The sequence below is a fragment of the Carassius auratus genome, chromosome 28 (genome assembly GCF_003368295.1).
Source record: "Carassius auratus strain Wakin chromosome 28, ASM336829v1, whole genome shotgun sequence".
NCBI classification, from domain to species: domain Eukaryota; kingdom Metazoa; phylum Chordata; class Actinopteri; order Cypriniformes; family Cyprinidae; genus Carassius; species Carassius auratus.
In genome coordinates, this window is record NC_039270.1 from 19,705,772 (window position 1) to 19,724,353 (window position 18,582).

General features: G+C 34.9%; 2 protein-coding genes across 2 annotated transcripts in view; both read left to right on the top strand.

The window, feature by feature from the left end:
• The window catches only part of LOC113047539 (uncharacterized), a 402,993-nt gene that overhangs the window by 354,237 nt on the left and 30,174 nt on the right, over nucleotides 1-18,582 (top strand).
• On the top strand, nucleotides 1,683-7,389 carry LOC113047568 (uncharacterized). The gene is made up of 11 exons (XM_026208947.1): nucleotides 1,683-1,800; nucleotides 1,900-2,331; nucleotides 2,575-2,670; nucleotides 2,776-2,903; nucleotides 3,473-3,538; nucleotides 3,621-3,675; nucleotides 3,939-3,940; nucleotides 4,485-4,544; nucleotides 4,966-5,162; nucleotides 5,727-5,886; nucleotides 6,844-7,389. Coding segments are annotated over exons 3-11 (801 nt in total). The 5' UTR covers nucleotides 1,683-1,800; nucleotides 1,900-2,331; nucleotides 2,575-2,668; the 3' UTR covers nucleotides 6,975-7,389.

The following is an 18,582-nucleotide window of genomic DNA, read 5'->3' on the forward strand; positions in this document are numbered from 1 at the left end:
CTTTATCCTGATGCTTTGCTTGTTTTTATGTGCAGATGTTTTCTTGGAATCACAACACTCACTGGATACAAGACGACACATAGAGGCAAAACAAGTGGAAAAGTCTCAGAAGAGGGACAACCCTCATGTGTGTGCTCATCTCAGAGAGTTGATGGACTTTCAGTATGTATTTATTAAATTGTCTTTTGCAGGAATATTCTTAATTTAATAGAACATAAGCTCAAACAACAGAATTTGTGATTTAATGTTGATTCCAGCATTTCATTTGAAACCTTTTCTTTAAAACATATATTTTTTAAATTTTTAAATGTTTAAAAAAATTATACAGATTCTGTTGATTGACCTTCATTTTTATAGAAAGTTAATGTTCTACTCTGAATATGGCTTTTTTTAAACAGTTATTTGTGATGATATGCTATTTTTATGATAAGATTTAACTGTTGAAAGACTGAAAATTTTATTTTACCAGTAAAAGCCTTGCATTGTCTTTCTGCCAGTTTTAATAAATACTTATTTGCATCATCACTGACTTGGTTTTCATTCATTTGTAAATGTATTAAGATAGAACTCATGATAATGCATTTATATACGTATTTTATAGTTTACTGTTCAAATTATTCTTTAAAGCAGTTTCATTGTAAAATTATTACAACATCATATTGTATTTACAGGATTTTATTGGCAACTTTTGTTGCCAGTTAAATACTTTAATTTAATGAAATTACAAAAAAATGCTGTAAAATATATTTAAAGGACTTTATTGGCAACTTTTTTGCCAGGTAAATACTGTACTTTAGTGAATTTACAAAATATTGCTGTAAAACAAACTACTTGTAAAATTCAATGTTACTGTGAAAAATACTACAAACTACTGTATTTCACATACAGCAATTAACTGTAATTTGCTTTGCAGTTATGTCCTGTAATCCATTTTACAGCAATTAACATCATTTTTACAGGACATATAAAATATATTTACAGGACTTTATTGGCAACTTTTTTGCCAATAAAATCCTGTAAATTCTACAGTACATTTTTTACAGTGTGACATTTTAATAAATGATAAGAAATAATGATAAGGTTATGGTTTACGACAGATAAGAATAATAATAAAATTTATGTGGGTACCAGCACACGTGGGAATTCAAGGTAACGAGGAAGCAGACAAGATTGCCAAAGAATCAATTAAAATGACAGAAGCAAACATAAAGATTGCACTCAGTAGATCAGAAGGAAGACATTTAATTTCAGAAGCTTGCAATAGGAAATGGCAGACAGTGTGGGACTCATGTCATACAGGACGCCACTATTATAAGAAAAGCTAAATAATTCACAACTTAAGTAGAAAAGAATAAGTTATTTTCACACATTTATGAACCGGTCTTTCAAATCTAAATCAAACTTTACACATTATAGGGAAACATGACACAGGTCTATGTGATGTCGGTTCAGTACAGGAAACTGTAGAGCATGTTATGCAGAAATGCAAGACATATAAATTACAAAGGAGGATTCTTAAGGAAGAGTTACAAGAAGTAGGATGCCAAGAATTTAATATAACTAGCATGTTAAATGATGGTCCAAATTCAAGGAAACAAATGCAAGCAGTCATGAGATTTATTAAGAACAGTGGGCTATATAATAGGATATAGGAGGGTTATTCTATAGACAGTAAAAGGGTTATTCATTCTTTTCACACTCCATCACAGTAGGTGGCGGTATGCACCTTGGAAGTTGGTTCGCAACCCGCCATTAAAATCAAAGAAGAAGAAGAAGAAGAAGACTGCTGGTGATCTGAAGGTACATGGCCATTTAGATGGTATCTCTGGCTTCACTTATGAGAATTTATTGGGTGAACTTAAGAGAATGATAAGGAAAGCTCACAATCCTCTACCACAGGTTATACGCAGGTTATCTGAACATGAACAGAGGGGCTGTGATTTTGATTCACCCATTGAGCAGGAACCCTTTTTAAAATCTCTACATCATGATGGGCCAGTACCAGAGGGCCTTTTGGAAAATGTCAGTCAGTTCAAGCAGTTGACAGCCGATGGTGTCATTCTAAAAACATCAAGTAAAGATGACTGCATTGTCATTGACGGGAACGTTGTTTCTGTGCAAAACATAGTTAGTTATGAAGACAAAGTGTATGCCATGTACCAGGAGTATAGAGTCAAAGAAGCACTTTACAGTTACCCACTCGACTTAAGGGAACTGGGAACTGTTTGTGGCCACCGTACAAACGTGAAGAAACTGTAAAAGCAGTGAAATCACAGGAACCACCTGGAGCACGTTGGATTCCCTACAAAGTACCCATCATATTAAGCAAAGGTAGAAAGAAGACAATATTTTACTTACACTTTGTGTATATGAAGAGTTCAGTAATTTCACTTAAATGACAATTAAAAGTACCTATTAATTCTCATTTAAGTGAAATTACTGAACTTAAATATACGAGCATGATAAAAATTATCATTCTAGAAGAAAATTTCAGATGGAATTTAGAGGCTTTTGCATCTGAACTCTTCATATAGAATTTAGAGGGCTTTTGTTTTAATTTTTTTTTTTTTTAAGTTACATATGAAGAAGACTCAAACTGCCAAAGGCTGAACGATTCACAGATTTGACAGATTCAGAAGACTCTCCACTCAAACGTAGACGGAGAAGAATGTAAGTTAAAAAGAGGGAGGAATAGAGTCAGAATGGAATGGAATGAGCAAAACTCATTTTACAGCCTTCCATAATTTTTTGTTTCTTATTTAACCTTAAATGCAGGAAGAAGAATGTAGCCCTTGAAGAGGAAGACAGTGAAAGTGAGAGGCAGCAAGCATCCACACTACCCAGCCCTCCCAAAATGGCTTCTGCAAAGAAGCGGCCTTATTCACTCTCCCTGCTTTCACAGTGTAAGAGCGCTAATGTCAATTTTAGTGTCATATTTTCATTGTTGGCATGGCTTGAATTTTAGCAGCTTCTCCTACAGCATCTCCTACAGCCGTCAACGTAGGATGCTCAGGCAATGAAAGGACTGCTGTCAGTGAATGCGAGTCTGAAATTTATGACTAGACTGGAGTAAACAAATGTAAATCAGTTCATCTAACAAAATGACATGCCTTCTAATTCACCGTCCTGCAAATAAAATACAACCAACCCTTTACACTGAATGTCATTCAAATGCAATTTGAAACTACCTGAAAGCCCAGAGATGTGCCCAAAAATTACAATTGAATGATCAAGATAAATTAATCATAAGATGATGACACCCTGAGCCCCCGCCAAACACGTAGACTGCTATTCTATGGGACACACTGCAATCAGGCCAATACATTTTGAGAGATATTGTCTTTGTGCAAATCAAGTTTTGTTAGAACATATAGAAACTCAGGCACTGCACTGCTCTGTAAAATTGAAAAACACTTCCGAACATGTGTTCCTCAGTGTCATATCCACAAATTCCTGTTATTTTTCTCTGTAGTGTGCTCCGAAAGAAGGTGCAACATAACACCTACCCCACTGTCAAGAATTAGAGAGGATGTTGATTGTGAGTAGACATACAGAATCGATTGTATCTTTCTCTAACATTCCTTACTTCTGGCAGCTTACTCCTCTTTCTGTTACTATAGCTCTCGGTGGAGGAAATATCACACCATCCCAGGTCAGAACTGACCATTCCGGCATGTATGAGTAAATGTTGCATTCTGTTGAAGTTGACAATATAAACATTCAAAAGCTATTTTCATCAAAAACACTAAGTTGATAATGAAAATGTATGTGAAGAGCCTTCTACAGCTTTACCTGGAATCTACCTGAAAGTTATGTTTTCAGGTAAAACCCTGCAGAGTAAATTTTGTTTACCATTCACATGTGAAAGACTGAATTAAGGGATTAACTGTTTGTGTCTAAACTAGTTACTACTTCAGATATATACTTTATTACAGTAGATGTGACTTGAAGAAATTAACAACTCAGTTTGAGATTTTGTTTGGCCCCTTTCACTTATAGCCAGAAATGTTTCGGATAGAAATGAAGAAATCATCTCAGAAATGCTAATCATCTTTACAAAATCTATCTCCAAATATTTGCAAAATAATAATAATACTTATTCTTATATTTCCCTTGTAAAAGGCATACTTGAAGTAGTTTTGGTGTCATATGACAATCAAACAATGTCAGAGAACAATATATCACAAACAAAAGACCTGAAAAAACTGGGTTCTACTTGTCAATTCAGACTAATAAATTAAATCAAAGTTTCTCCTGAACAGCATGTATGCTGTCTTGAATAGCTGGTGGCGTTTGAAGACATGGTTCAAAATGAAGTAGACTTGCATGGATAAATCTCCATGACAGATTTGTTCTTAAAACTAAAATGTGCATTTATTCATGTTTTAATTGTAGTTATCTACAGACAGAAACGAGCCTTCGCCTTTTGAAAGTGTTGTACAGTTTGAAATGTGAACTTTGATGTTTTGGTCTCTTGTTTGCAGTGATTAATAGAAGAACCACAGCTACACCAACTCATGCCCAAAATGCAGACTTCAGTGAATGTGAGAGAAACTACCCTTGCATGGCCATCCTAAATTTCGTGAGCGTAGTGTTTGCTATTAGACAGTCTTTAAAGCATCCAATGAAAATGTACAGAGCCTTTCCAGAGTTGGACTAATGCAATTACAATGACATTGTTTTTAGAAATAACTTTCCATTAAAGGAAAGTAAGAAATATCTTTGTGTATGCTGTCAATTATAATTCTTAAAAAGAAAGACAATTGGAATCAGCAGGTCAGACCTTTTTATAAATTATAAGCCAGGAAAAATGCAATCGATGAATCTTCTATTAAGAGACTTATGAGTTTTATTTTTCCACATCATTAAGTGAAATGAAATTGGCAGGCTAGAAACATACAGTTATAGTTTTTTTAATGCATATACTTCAACTAAATAGACTGTATCTTCCGATCACTGTTTTAGCTGTGATACGAACCATCCTGACCAATCAAGAAGTCATCAAAGATCAGATGGGCATTTTGGTGAAGCTAGTTCATCAGTTAAAGGGGACTGCAGAAGAGAGCCCATCTCTACCACCAGAAACCCTTCCGGTTGCAACCTTTCAAGAGCTTTTGGTTTTGGAGGGACAGCTGCTTGATCAAGAATTCAAGAAAACTCTGGTAATGTATATTGGTAAAATACCATTATAAGAGATTATGTATAAGGTAATTCAATCCAATACGATTGTCTCTCTCACAAAGAGCCATAAATGACAGCAGACATGTTTTTTTAACTATCCTTCATTGGAAAAAGCTCTTTACTAGAATCCCCATTTGCACTGGCTTCTCTGACTGTGGTTCCATTCAACTGTACATTATAAAACAGTGACTATTAAATATACTTTATTTAATATTAAAATTAACTGCAGATTATCAGTGCTCCGTGTTTCCCACAGAATTACAGTATTACTGTGGTGAAGGGTTATTTGTACAATTAGAAAAACAAAATAGGCAACAAAGTGGCTCAATCTAAAATGACTATGATACGATATCAAGAATCAGTGGGTTTTTTTATGCACTGAAATGTGGTCAGATGTTTGGCTTAGATGCTTCCATTCCAGGTGGAACATATTTTGTCTCTTACAGAGCTTGATTCTACTTGAACTGTCTATCTCCTCTGTCATCTAAATCAAATTAGCTACATGTGACACTTAATGCTTGCTGTCTTTTCCCCTTGTTTAACAGACGATTACCTTGGCACAAAGAGGAGGTACAACCGTTAAGGACACTGTTTGGAGAATGATGGGATACCTCTTGACCAATGAACTTGCCAGACAGATGAATTGGAAAGGAGCCAATGGCAAGGCAGCCTTCAAGAACCTTATTCTAAGAGGGATAATCAATGGTGAGTCGCAGTGGTTTAGGTGTTGTTGCCACTGTTTTCATTGACATTTGTGCATTTGTTGGAATTTGCTGCTTACCTCACCCACAAACATGCATACACCTCTGGCCCTGTTTCAGAAAGCAAGTTCTTAACTCTGAGCCTGTATTGTTATACTCTAGATTTCAGAACGTGACTGGTGGGGAAAGCTTGTCAGAAGTGACGTAATTCAGCTGCATCACTTTACAGCAGGGGTATTCAATTAGAATACAAAGGTACAGTTAGAGAAAATTTCCCAAAAGGTCCGGAACATCAAAACGACTAACTTGCATTATCATTCAGTACCCTAACATATAGTTGTATCAACATATGATTTTAGTCAACAACTGACAATATTTCAGCAATATTCAGTTTTCACATCAAACTTGAGGGATAACAATAAAAAACTACTCCAATAATAAAGCTTTCTCAGACTGTTGTTGGATATAGGTTATCCTGGCCATAAAATGTGTACAAAAACATAAATATTGGTCAACATTTAGCATGACTTTATTATATAAATTGGCCTTCTAACTCCCCACACCCAATCCAGTGTCCCTGTGTCATATGTACATTTGCACTCACTAAATAAATACTTTACTCTTACTTTACTTTATTTTGCTCAATCCTGTAATTTAGTTTTTAGCCCTATTGCAAGACTGTGGTTTTTTTCAGCTCACACATTCTCACCTTATCAAGCCTGTCCTGAACGTTGACTGGAAAATGCATATGACATATCTGAGCTTGAGAGTGGCATCATATGTATTGTATGTATGTTATATTGACTTTCAGTGTCACATTGCTTGAAAATTACGTACTAGAATCACTGACTATATATACAATATTACTAATGTCTTGTTTCAACTGATGTCAAAAGTTATAAATTCTTGTCTTCCTGATAATATTTTACTATAACTTACTCAACCAACTATCTCATTATAGAGGCTGTACGAAGAAACCGACTTACAGCAACATCCACAGATCAAGAAACTGAACTGTGGATTAAAAGGTTGCTCCATCTTGCTGGAGACAGAGATGGAGGACGCCGTGCCAGGCAGCGAACTGATAACTGATGTAACTGAGACAGTCTACTTGTTAGGAACAATGCTATAGTTCAGCATACTTTCAGCTACATTAATTGTTGTGACAAATTTAAAGTTTAATTTGTTTTACTTCAATGTGGCTTAGTTTTATTCTGTTTTCAGCCATTATAATGGGTGTTTTTTTCATTGGAGCAACCATCAAAAAATATATTTAACGCTAGGCAGAGGTGCTGTCATTTCGTGAACACAAGTTGATTGTGACAGAGGACATTAGACACTATTTTTTCCCAAAACTTACAAGGGGGAATGCAAACGTTCCACAGGAGCTCACAGACTGCAGATGTGCCCACAGGCATTTTTTGTTTATTGCCCCATTCAGAAAATCTAACATTTTCAATTTAGCTCACTGTTCTTTAATTTTAATAAATGGAAATGCATAACAAAAGCAGTCATTGTTTGTTACTAGAACTGCTCTATTACAAGGTGGATTGAGGATCAGAAAGAGGTTTGAATGTTGTGAGATGGTAATGCAAAATAGTTATTGGTCCTTACCTGATTGTGGACCTGTGGTAACTTGTCCTGGTCTATACATAATTAATGTCCATTTTCTAGGTTCTGAGCTGACACCCAGCATGATTTCCCCTGGCACATGGCTGGTACATAACTGACATACGGCTCATGTAAGTTAAGGGTGTGATTAATTCCTCTGGCCCATACCTGGGTGACGGGATGGTATGGCCCTGATCTGGCACACATCTGGCCCTTTAGATGCCTGACATCTGGCACATTTAAGGGGAAGCTGTGATTAAGTCTTTTGGCCCATACCTGGCCCGCATCTGGCCGGCAACATAGGTGAGAATATGGTATGGCTCTGATCTGGCACACATCTGGCACATTGAAGGTGAAGTGATTTATTCCTTTGGCCCATGTAAGGTGAACATTATGGTACATTTTATTTGGCCCAGATTTGGTCCACATCACACCTGACATCTGGCCCATATAGGGTGAAACTGTGGCTGAGTTAAGGCAGCCACACTAACCCTGAGTCAACGCCGTCAGTCAAGGCCAAATGTGGGCCATAAGAAAGATGCAAATATGGGCCAAATTTGGGCCAAATATATATTTCTATCTGGGATGGCATACATAAGCATGGCATACTGTTCAATACAGTAGTTTACATCAGAACATCCCTCCAGAGTACACTGTTATATTGACAACATGACTAAGTGATTTGACTGTCTTATCCATAAACTATGACACAAGGACTTGTCATTCTGATGGCACTGACATGTTCATTGACACAGATATTTATTTTTGAGAGATGAACTAAGGATTTTGAGCAGGAGATTGGCCTTTGCAGGTAATCCATTGTGTTTTGCTATTTGTATGAGTTGTTTTGAGTAATGCACTCACTGTTTTGCAAATCTCAAGGATGATTCGAGAAAAAGCAACAGAAAAACTGTAAATTATCAATTTGAAGGTCCAGGTGTAATACGATGAAGATGCTTTAATGCCATAGTGACAGTTAGCAGTTACCATCTTACAAAAGAGTACACGATCCTCATGATGGAACTCACAAAGTAATCTCCAAACCTTCAATAAATGCACATGCTCCAACATAATAGGCCATTCTTCCAGCAGTCCTCGTCTCTCTGTTTTGTCCACAAGCTATTTCTTCTCTCCCGGTCCTGCAAAGTCAGATCCAACACCTGCGCTCCCCCAATTGATGTTGTTTTATCATTTAGAAATGTATCGCTTTAAATATTTTTACTTAAAGTACTTTACTTTAAATATTTAGTTTTAAAGTGATTTTAACTTGATATTGCATTGTTCTGTCATCGTTTGATCACTAGGATAACTTCTGGTCACCATGTTCCGTGACGGTAGCACAGAATATATTCAGTAGTCGCCACAGATTGTTTCACCTTCACTGGACGATATCTGCCTATTGCTGATTTTGACTTTTTAACTAAGCTATTCAAGTTGTCTGTGTTTGCGATGCAATGTAGCCTAATTAAACTGTGAACATATCAGTTTTGCTTATTGTCAAATTCTGTGATGGCACCACGGATTCTTTCGTGCTGGACACATGGATAACCGGATCAGGCTTGATCGATCAAACTCCCACCACTCCATCCATCAGCCACCCCTTAGTGAAAATAATATATGGACTAAGTAAAAAATTTTTATGCAGACTCAAACTGAGCTTGATGACATAGATGTCAGGTGAGGAACCTGTCTGACAACTGTAAGTCTACTAATCGCTGTGCCAAGAGAAATCTGAATCACCCATCGAATCTTGCAGGTGTTGTTGAATAATTTTGTCCCGTTGCTTTTATGGACTCTCTATGGGCTTCTCCCTTGACTTCATGCCTCCACGTCCCCCCCGATAGCATAATAGACAGTAAATGTTGTTTGCGAGCTTCTCATCCTGTCCATACGGTAATTTCTCTACTGTCCGACAGAGAGCTGCATGTTATGATGCAATCGTTAGCCTATTTTTACAAGGTGTAAAAAGTACTCAAAAATATTACTCAAGTGAATGTACAAGTACTCAGTAAAATTTTTACTCAATTAAGAGTAAAAGTATCTGGCCAAAATCGTACTTGAGTAAAAGTAAAAAAGTACAACTTTAAATTGTACTCAAGTATTAAAAAAGTAGAAGTATTTTTTTTTTTTTTTTTTTTTTGACAGACAATACAGAAGAATGGTTAAAGGGAGAGAATGAAAAAAATGCAATGGCACAGGTCAAACATTAGTTCAAAAACAATGATTAAAATGAAACCCAGCGGAATGCCAAAAAAAAAAATAATAATAATAATGATAAAAATAATTACAACTCCGCCATTTACAGCCTCATGCCATCCTATATGAATTTCAGTTTTAGAAAAAAATAATTATCTTTATATAATTCAAGTGTATGGGACATTAAAAAATGACACTTCAAAAACTATACACAAAGTGAATATGACAGTAACTCATGCAACCCCTGTTAATGAATCACTGTCTTAAGTGAAACGATAAAAAAGAAAAATACAAATACCAATATTAGAATCTTGACCGTCATGTTCACTTTGTGTGGTTTCTGAAGTGATCCTGTCCCCTTGCATTTTATGAACTAAAAACCTTTGCTTGTGTTCATGTAAAGAAAGAAAGTCATATACACATCTGGGATGACAGAGGTTCGGTTAATGGTGAGAGAATTTTCATTTTTGGGTAAACTATCCATTGTTATATCTAAACACACGTGTCTCTTCAGTGAAACCGAAAGCAGAAGTAACGGTCCACTAGACTCCATTTTAGAAGATTCGAGAACAAAATGTCTTCGCAGATCACGGTAAGTTTGTTAAAAAGTTTGAAAATTGTAATATCATTACGTAGCATTTCTGTCTAAACAGACCTCAGACGAACTCAAACACTTTACAGTTTTATCAAACACGAGCAGATTTTTACTTCAAGTAAACTAACGCGTCATACGATGCTTGAACTAATAGTTTTTGAAGCATAGTTTGTTATTTATGTTATTGTTGGTCTTATTTGATATAATGTGTGGATGAAATGCGAATGTTTTGTAAATCAAATAAATGTTTGATATAGTCCTAGTAAACCTGTGGTTCTCAACCTCGTTTCCGCTGGGCCGCAGTCTCATGCATTACATACTGCGTCATTAGGACACACCACACACATTTATATTATTATAGTCAGTACAGCCGCTCCCTAAACACAGAGTATGAGCTTATAAATATATATATATATATATATATATATATATATATATATATATATATATATATATATAATTTTACGGTGAATGCAGTAGACTGAGCACACACTTGTATGCGGCTGAATGTAAATGATAATAAAAAGACATCATCATTCTGCCACGGAGTAAAGAAAAAAAAGATTATGCCCGTGCTTCACTTTCCGGTAGCCTTCATAATGCCGTTCAATTTTTTGGCTGTTGATGTTAAAAACATGTTTTGTTGGCAATAATTTAACCACCAACAACGCATCTAATATTCTCTCCGACTTTCCATGAAAATAAGTCATGGTTTTAATAAGAAGAAAACCAAAAATCTTGGTTCTTGTAGTAGCCATGGATAGTAAACACAAATTAGCATGGTTTTGTAATCTACTTCAAATAATAGTATACCAAGTATTAAGATCATATATTTTTGTGCTTATAAAAACAGACTTAAGCCTTTAAATTCATTATATATAATGATATGGTTTCACTGAATAACACTGTTAAAATACATAGTGTAGTACACAATTAATTGTTTATGTGCATTACATATTATTACAAATGCCTGTGAAGGAAGCCAAAGGTTTGGTAAATTGCTGTTGTTACAGGACGATCAAATGATTGTTTCATATTGACCAAACTTTTAGGCCAAATTAAAAACCCACTTAATCTTAATTTTTGTCCACCTTTTACCATACAAATGCTAAAGCCTCTATAATTTCTTCAACAAAAACGTGTTGACATCACAACCCTTCAAAAATGAACAATGGTTTTATCGTAGTAAAACTGCTTAATTTTCTTTTGCAAGATTTCTGAATGTTTGAGAGTATAAAATCAATCAGAAAACTGTATTAATAAAAGTATAGCCATAGATCTAACTGTCTAGAGCTACAATTGTCATTTGTAAATAATACAATTGAATTACAATTTATTTATGAATTTACTTTTATATTTTATTAAAGTTCTATCTTTGAATATGAGAATGTAATTTAATAATCTTTTGCAAAAATAAAAGACAAAATATGCTTGTAGTTACATATTAACAAGGTCATAGTCAGGTATACTTAATAAAAACAGGAGTAACAGAAAATAACCTAGTTTATATTGTTGTGTTACATTTGTCCCAACTGATGGGGTCAAAAGTAATAATGTGCAACTTATGTTCAAAGTGAAATTATACTGAAATCTTCCTACGTTTCTACAAAATACCACCTGGTATTGATAGACCACAATTCTGAGTCACTGGCCACAGCAGAAATATATCTCTGTCTACAACATTATTTTTTAAAATGACGTTTTTCTGAAAAATTTTACTATTTCACCTCTGCTCTGGCCTGCAGTTTATCTGTCAGATTAAAAACTGATGTGTTTATTTGAAGTAAAGGTTTCCTTCACTTCATGTTTAAGTGTCACTCCAGATGCTCCTGAGTGCAGAACATGAAGCCTATAGTTCAGCTCAGTTTTGGGCGGAGCTCTTGTTTAATCTGAACACAAGTGTCTCTTCAGTGAAACCGAAAGCAGAAGTAACGGTCCACTAGACTCCATTTTAGAAGATTCGAGAACAAAATGTCTTCGCAGGTCACGGTAAGTTTGTTAAAAAGTTTCAAAATTGTAATATCATTACGTAGCATTTCTGTCTAAACAGACCTCAGACGAACTCAAACACTTTACAGTTTTATCAAACACGAGCAGATTTTTACTTCAAGTAAACTAACACGTCATACGATGCTTGAACTAATAGTTTTTGAAGCATAGTTTGTTATTTATGTTATTGTTGGTCTTATTTGATATAATGTGTGGATGAAATGCGAATGTTTTGTAAATCAAATAAATGTTTGATATAGTCCTAGTAAACCTGTGGTTCTCAACCTCGTTTCCGCTGGGCCGCAGTCTCATGCATTACATACTGCGTCATTAGGACACACCACACACATTTATATTATTATAGTCAGTACAGCCGCTCCCTAAACACAGAGTATGAGCTTATAAATATATATATATATATATATATATATATATATATATATATATATATATATATATATATATATATATAATTTTATATATATATATATATATATATATATATATATATATATATATATATATATATATATATATATATATATATATATATATAATTTTACGGTGAATGCAGTAGACTGAGCACACACTTGTATGCGGCTGAATGTAAATGATAATAAAAAGACATCATCATTCTGCCACGGAGTAAAGAAAAAAAAGATTATGCCCGTGCTTCACTTTCCGGTAGCCTTCATAATGCCGTTCAATTTTTTGGCTGTTGATGTTAAAAACATGTTTTGTTGGCAATAATTTAACCACCAACAACGCATCTAATATTCTCTCCGACTTTCCATGAAAATAAGTCATGGTTTTAATAAGAATAGAGTGCAAAGCAGCGCTTGTGTTTAAGGTATGGGTACATGTGTTTGAGGTATGGTAACAAAAGCTTCAAGTTGTGTTACTTTAGTCTAAGCATGGGTCTATAGTGTTCAAGCAACGGGCAAAAATTGTAAAGAGACATCAGCCTAATCATTTATGTTAATCCAAGAACGAAAGAAAATCATTCACTGAACTTGAGTGAATATATTTAATGACTTGAATCTTTATATTATTCATAAAAAGAAAACTATGCAGTGTTTTTAATCTTTTAATTACAGTTTATGTACCTGAAATTTTGTTTAGTTGTATTTATGATATTGCTATTTTTTTTTTTTTGTTCCTATATTATTACTGACTGTTCACTTTAGGGCTGTCACTTTTTATTCAATATTCGAATATGCATTCAAACATGACGTGAAATATCCGTAATTGAACTACAAATAAAATATCCTGTTTTTAAAATACCATGTGTAGCGCATTTTTTACAGTCTTAGACCGTTTGTTTTTTATTTTATCTTTGCCATCTTATCCAGTAGAGGGCACTCTATATGTATTATAGCGTAGGCCCATGACCAAATCAAGCGAATAATAGCTAGTAGCCAGGCACGTTTGTGCGCTCCGAACATGTGTCCTCCACCGCCGGGAACATGGTAAATAAAAAGAGAGCCGCACTTGATCCAGATCAAGTTGATAGACTATATATACTAGTATCAGTGGGCACGGAGTGGAGAGATTATTAAATGTTGTCCACACTGGATGCGGTGTGATTCGACACGATCCCCATCAGTAAATTGATGCCTCGTTCTATTTATGACTAAGTGTACTGACGCTATGTTCAAATGATTTGCATTTAAGTATGGTGTCATCAAGTTTAGACAGACTTTTAGTGCAGTGGGGCATGGCACGACAACTCTCGCGTCCGGTGTAGTCACAGTTAGTGTCTGTTCTATTTACAAATAATTTATATGAGAAAAAATTTAAATAAAAAAAAAACCTAAACCAGTGGTATAATGAGATGGAAATATAGATTAGAAAAATATATTTACACTTGCTCTGTCCTACAACTCATTGCGGAGAGTTGCCAGTTTTACTCTGAACAGCTCTTAACATCAAGAGCATGGTTAGATGCATGATGCCATCCTTAAGAATATTCTTGTTTGCTGTAACCCGACTGACCCTGTAAATTTAGGACTGACTCAATTTTTATTATTATCATTATTTATTTTTTTGGTCCCACCGACTTGCCGGTTGTAAATTTGCTTTAAGTCCAACCAATTTTTTTTTACTCTTCAAACAACTAATACAAAAGCAATACAATAATATTAATTATTTTTAGTAAGTATTGTAAATATATAAATTGCCTAGGTCTACATACAAATGAAGTCTAAGTTCTTTCTTTTAAATAAAAACCTGTGACGTCATCTATGTTTACACGGATGTCACACTATGGCCTGTGTGTTCGCTTCGTCTCCTCTCATTCACTGTCAGAGTCAACGGTTCTCGCTTGGTAATGATGGCTGTGGCTGCAGTAAACAAAATGTTTGCAGTCACTGTTCAAAGTCATATGGGTTCGGGCACTATAATACATCAAAAAAAGTCATTAAAACAGCTCAACACCACTTTAACTTGGCACGGGGTTCTGGAAACACTGTGCCCACATCTTTTCCCATCCCTTCTCCCATCTAGTCTAACCGTGACCGTGTCGACTGTCACTTTATGATCGAAAATCTATTGCACAAATCGATTGTAACACCCAATACATGTTTCGGAAACAAAAATAGTAAATTTATTTTAATGGCCTTCTCTCGGAGCGCGTCCATTTTTTTTTTTTTTTTTTTGAACACGCATCACACAGCAACTGCAGCTTCTGACACACACGCGTAACAGCAAATAATACTTTTGCACAATGTTTCTCTTTTTACAACAGAAATGTGAATTCTGCTGGTCTCATGCATACAGATACAGATTTGGGCTAGAATCGTCTACGTATGCAATTTTTGTTGTTGTTGTTGACATTTCTAATTGTAAACACAGCCATGTTGAAGACTGCAGTAAATTTTTGCATTGTTATGACAGTCCACTCTGTTTATTGATTTTGGAGAATGGTGCACTCCTGTTTGTCATTGTGCACGTAACTTCAAGCCAATAAATCATCAGACATATTGGTCTTTACCAATATATTTAATCTTTACATTCGTCCTGCCTATTGTCCGTGGATTTACCTATATTTGGTGTTATTTCCCATATAAAATGTATTTAGACATGCAAAATAAATTTTACAATCGATTCAATGAACAGTTGTCTCTCTAATCAAACAGAATTTTTTTCACAAAAGTGACAATCCAAGAAAGCAAAGTAAACGAGAAGGGTCTGGCTGCAGACTTTCACTTGCAGTCTCAGACACTTCCACTTCCGCTAGTGACGTCACTTGCAGTCTTTATTTTTTTATTTTGCTCTATTTATTGATAACTTTTAGTTTGAATCTCTCAACATTTTACAACAGCAGCCAGGTGGTGAAGGAACTAAATTACAATGTCACTTGCAATCACTACTTGCACTCTCTGCTACCTGTGACGTCACTCGCAATCAACACAAATTGGAGACAAGAAGCTGTGGTGGTGATTAAATGATTAAACCTAAATTAGTAGGCTTACTACTATAATGTACAGGGTCCTGAAAGAAGAAGACAAGACCGACAAATCTGAATATAAAAATATGAACGCAATGCACGAAGTCTTTTTTTGTTAAGCGTTTTCCTCCAGTAGAAAAAACAAACACTTAACATGGCATAATGTATTAAGATACATTAAGTTCAATTAAAAGACCAAATTCGATATATAGTTATTATTTAATGTAGGCTACTACAAGGCAAGCAGCTGGCTATGAACACAATGCGCAAACTTTGTCCTCAACATATATACAGACCAGCAAATATGAATGTGCATTATGAAATGCATTAAGTGATTTTAAAAGGATCAGCTCCGTACAGGCAAGCAGACGAGGACATAACGCAGTGTGTTAAATTGTACATTAAACGTTTTATTCCTATAGAAAATCATTATAAATAAAACACATAATGTATCTTAATGGACAAAGACAGTGATATAAACAAGTTGTAGACAGATTATTCTATATGAAAAAATGCTTAATGCGAAACTTTGCATGTTGCGTTTATTTTGGGCTCACCTGCGTGCCTGTAGTACATATTAGTTATGTATTTTAATAATATAGAGAAGCATATTGAGTTTGGCCTTTATCATCTTAGTCCATTATGCCAGATTTTGCGGTATGTGAGGAAAATACTATATACATATTCATTAAAATAATGAACTGTATATTTAATTTGATATTTTAATAGCATATTAATACATTAAGCCGTGCTAAGTGTTTATGTGTTTTTACGGGAGGAAAACGCTTAGCGAGAGACTTTGCGCAAACGTTCATATTCTGGTGTTCTGGCCACGGATTTGCCGGTCTTGTCTTTTTCTTGCAGGACCCTGTACGTTATAGTACTAAATAGGTTTAATCGTTTAATCACTACCACAGCGTCTCGTCTCCATTGGCAACATGCATGATTTGTGTCGATTGCAAGTGACGTCACAGGTAGCGGAGAGTGCAAGTACCGATTGTAAGTGACATTGGTATTTAGTTTATTTTTTTCTTGTCTTCACCACCTGGCTACTGTTATAAAATGGTGGGAAATTCAAACAAAAAGAAATTTTTGAACAAACAAATAGAAAAATCTACAAAATAAAAAATAAAGACTGCAAGTGATGTCACTAGCGGAAGTGCAAGTGTCTGAGAGTGCAAGTCTAAAGCACTATTCGGACGGGACTAGTTTTCTAAACTACGTTTGAGTTTCGATTCTTACCACCTGACGTCTGTTATTTTCATGTACCAATTCGGACGGGACTAGTATCTCCGTGTTTATTACAGAGGTGGGAGGATCTGATTTGTGCATCTGGCGACACAGATCACGCGCTCTGTATGCGTGCATTGCATTCATTCAGAATGATTGCCTTAGTATTATTACACAATAAATACTAAATGGCTAGTATAGCAAAACCATGTTAATGTGTGGTTCCTTTAGTTAAACTTGTTTTCCTTTTTTTTTTATTAAATGTAATTAAAACATTATGTAACGGAGTACAAAAATGAACGTGAGTAATCTTACCCGATGCTGATATTACAATAGCCGGTATTAACAGTTTACGCGATCTTGCTCTTGATTTTATTATTTGAATTATTTTTTTATTATTATTTATTTGCCGCTAAGTAAATACATGAGTAAATATACCAAACATCCGTGTGGTAAGAGCATCTACGGTAATTCACGTTGGCCAAAACACACAAGGAAACGCGTTCTGAAATAAAATATCACCGGCAATCACAGACATTCGCATTCGGACGGGATTAGTTTTCTCAGACGATCACTGAGTTTGCTGAAAAACAGTAGTTAATTTGCTCTGGAATTATCACAGAGGTTGTGTGAGAAAAACACAGACGTGGCAGATTCGGACGGGATTAAAATCACCAAGTACGTCTGTGAAACGCAGATTTCTCTAACGACCTCCTGTAAAACTAGTCCCGTCCGAATAGGGCTTAAGAGTGAAAGTGCAAGTCTGCAGCAAGACCCTCTTGGAGTAAACGGTCTCTCATTTGTAGATTGCATTGACACCTAGTGGTGGATGCAAGTAAAAAAAAAAAAAAATTCAAATGAATGCAACTGAAATTTCATGCAATAAAAATGTTTTTAACAAAGATTAAAATTAGAAATTCGACCAAAATGAGGTTTGCTTGGTGCTCGACAGCCATGTTTGGCGGGGTAGGAGTGATCATGTGGCTGGCAAATTGCAGCAAATCTGAAAAAAAAAAAAAAATCCCTGGTATAAATATCTTCATTGGACAGAAAATTGGGTCTGTGATAAAATGGCAAACAGAGTGAACTGAATGCTGAAAGACTAGAATAACAAAGGTAGGACTGTTTTGATTATTTATAGGGATTCTCTCTTGTGCTGATTGGATAGATGGATGTGATTACTGATGATGAATTGGCCATGTTAATTATCTGCACTTTCTCCTCATGAAACTTGTTTGTGAAACACTTAATATTGTCTTTATTTATTTTTTTAATACCTACTTTGAAATGTGGTCTAAATTAACAATCTAAACTAATATTAGTTTAGAAAATTGCAAAAATAATTTCTTACCATTGTTGGCAAAACTAGTTTGCTTGTACATTTGCTAGCCCCTTTCACATCTACTGTATTTACTAGTAAATTACCATTAAGAGATTTACCAGTAAAGAGATAATAAATACGTTTATCATGCAAAACTCAAAGTCTGTGGGTTTATGTTTTTTTTTTTTTGTTTGTTTGTTTTTTTTTTTTTTTTTTTTTTACTTTTGAAATTTTCTTTGTTGGGATGAAATTGCACATACAGACAGTCTGCTGTATATTAAATGTTGTATTTACAGATTGGGTAAAATCT

Excerpts from the sequence above, each read along its gene's own strand:
- LOC113047568 (XM_026208947.1), top strand. Across the intron at positions 4,545-4,965 it reads AAATGCAGACTTCAGTGAAT|CTGTGATACGAACCATCCTG; the intron begins GTGAGAGAAACT and ends TCACTGTTTTAG. Across the intron at positions 5,163-5,726 it reads AAGAATTCAAGAAAACTCTG|ACGATTACCTTGGCACAAAG; the intron begins GTAATGTATATT and ends CTTGTTTAACAG.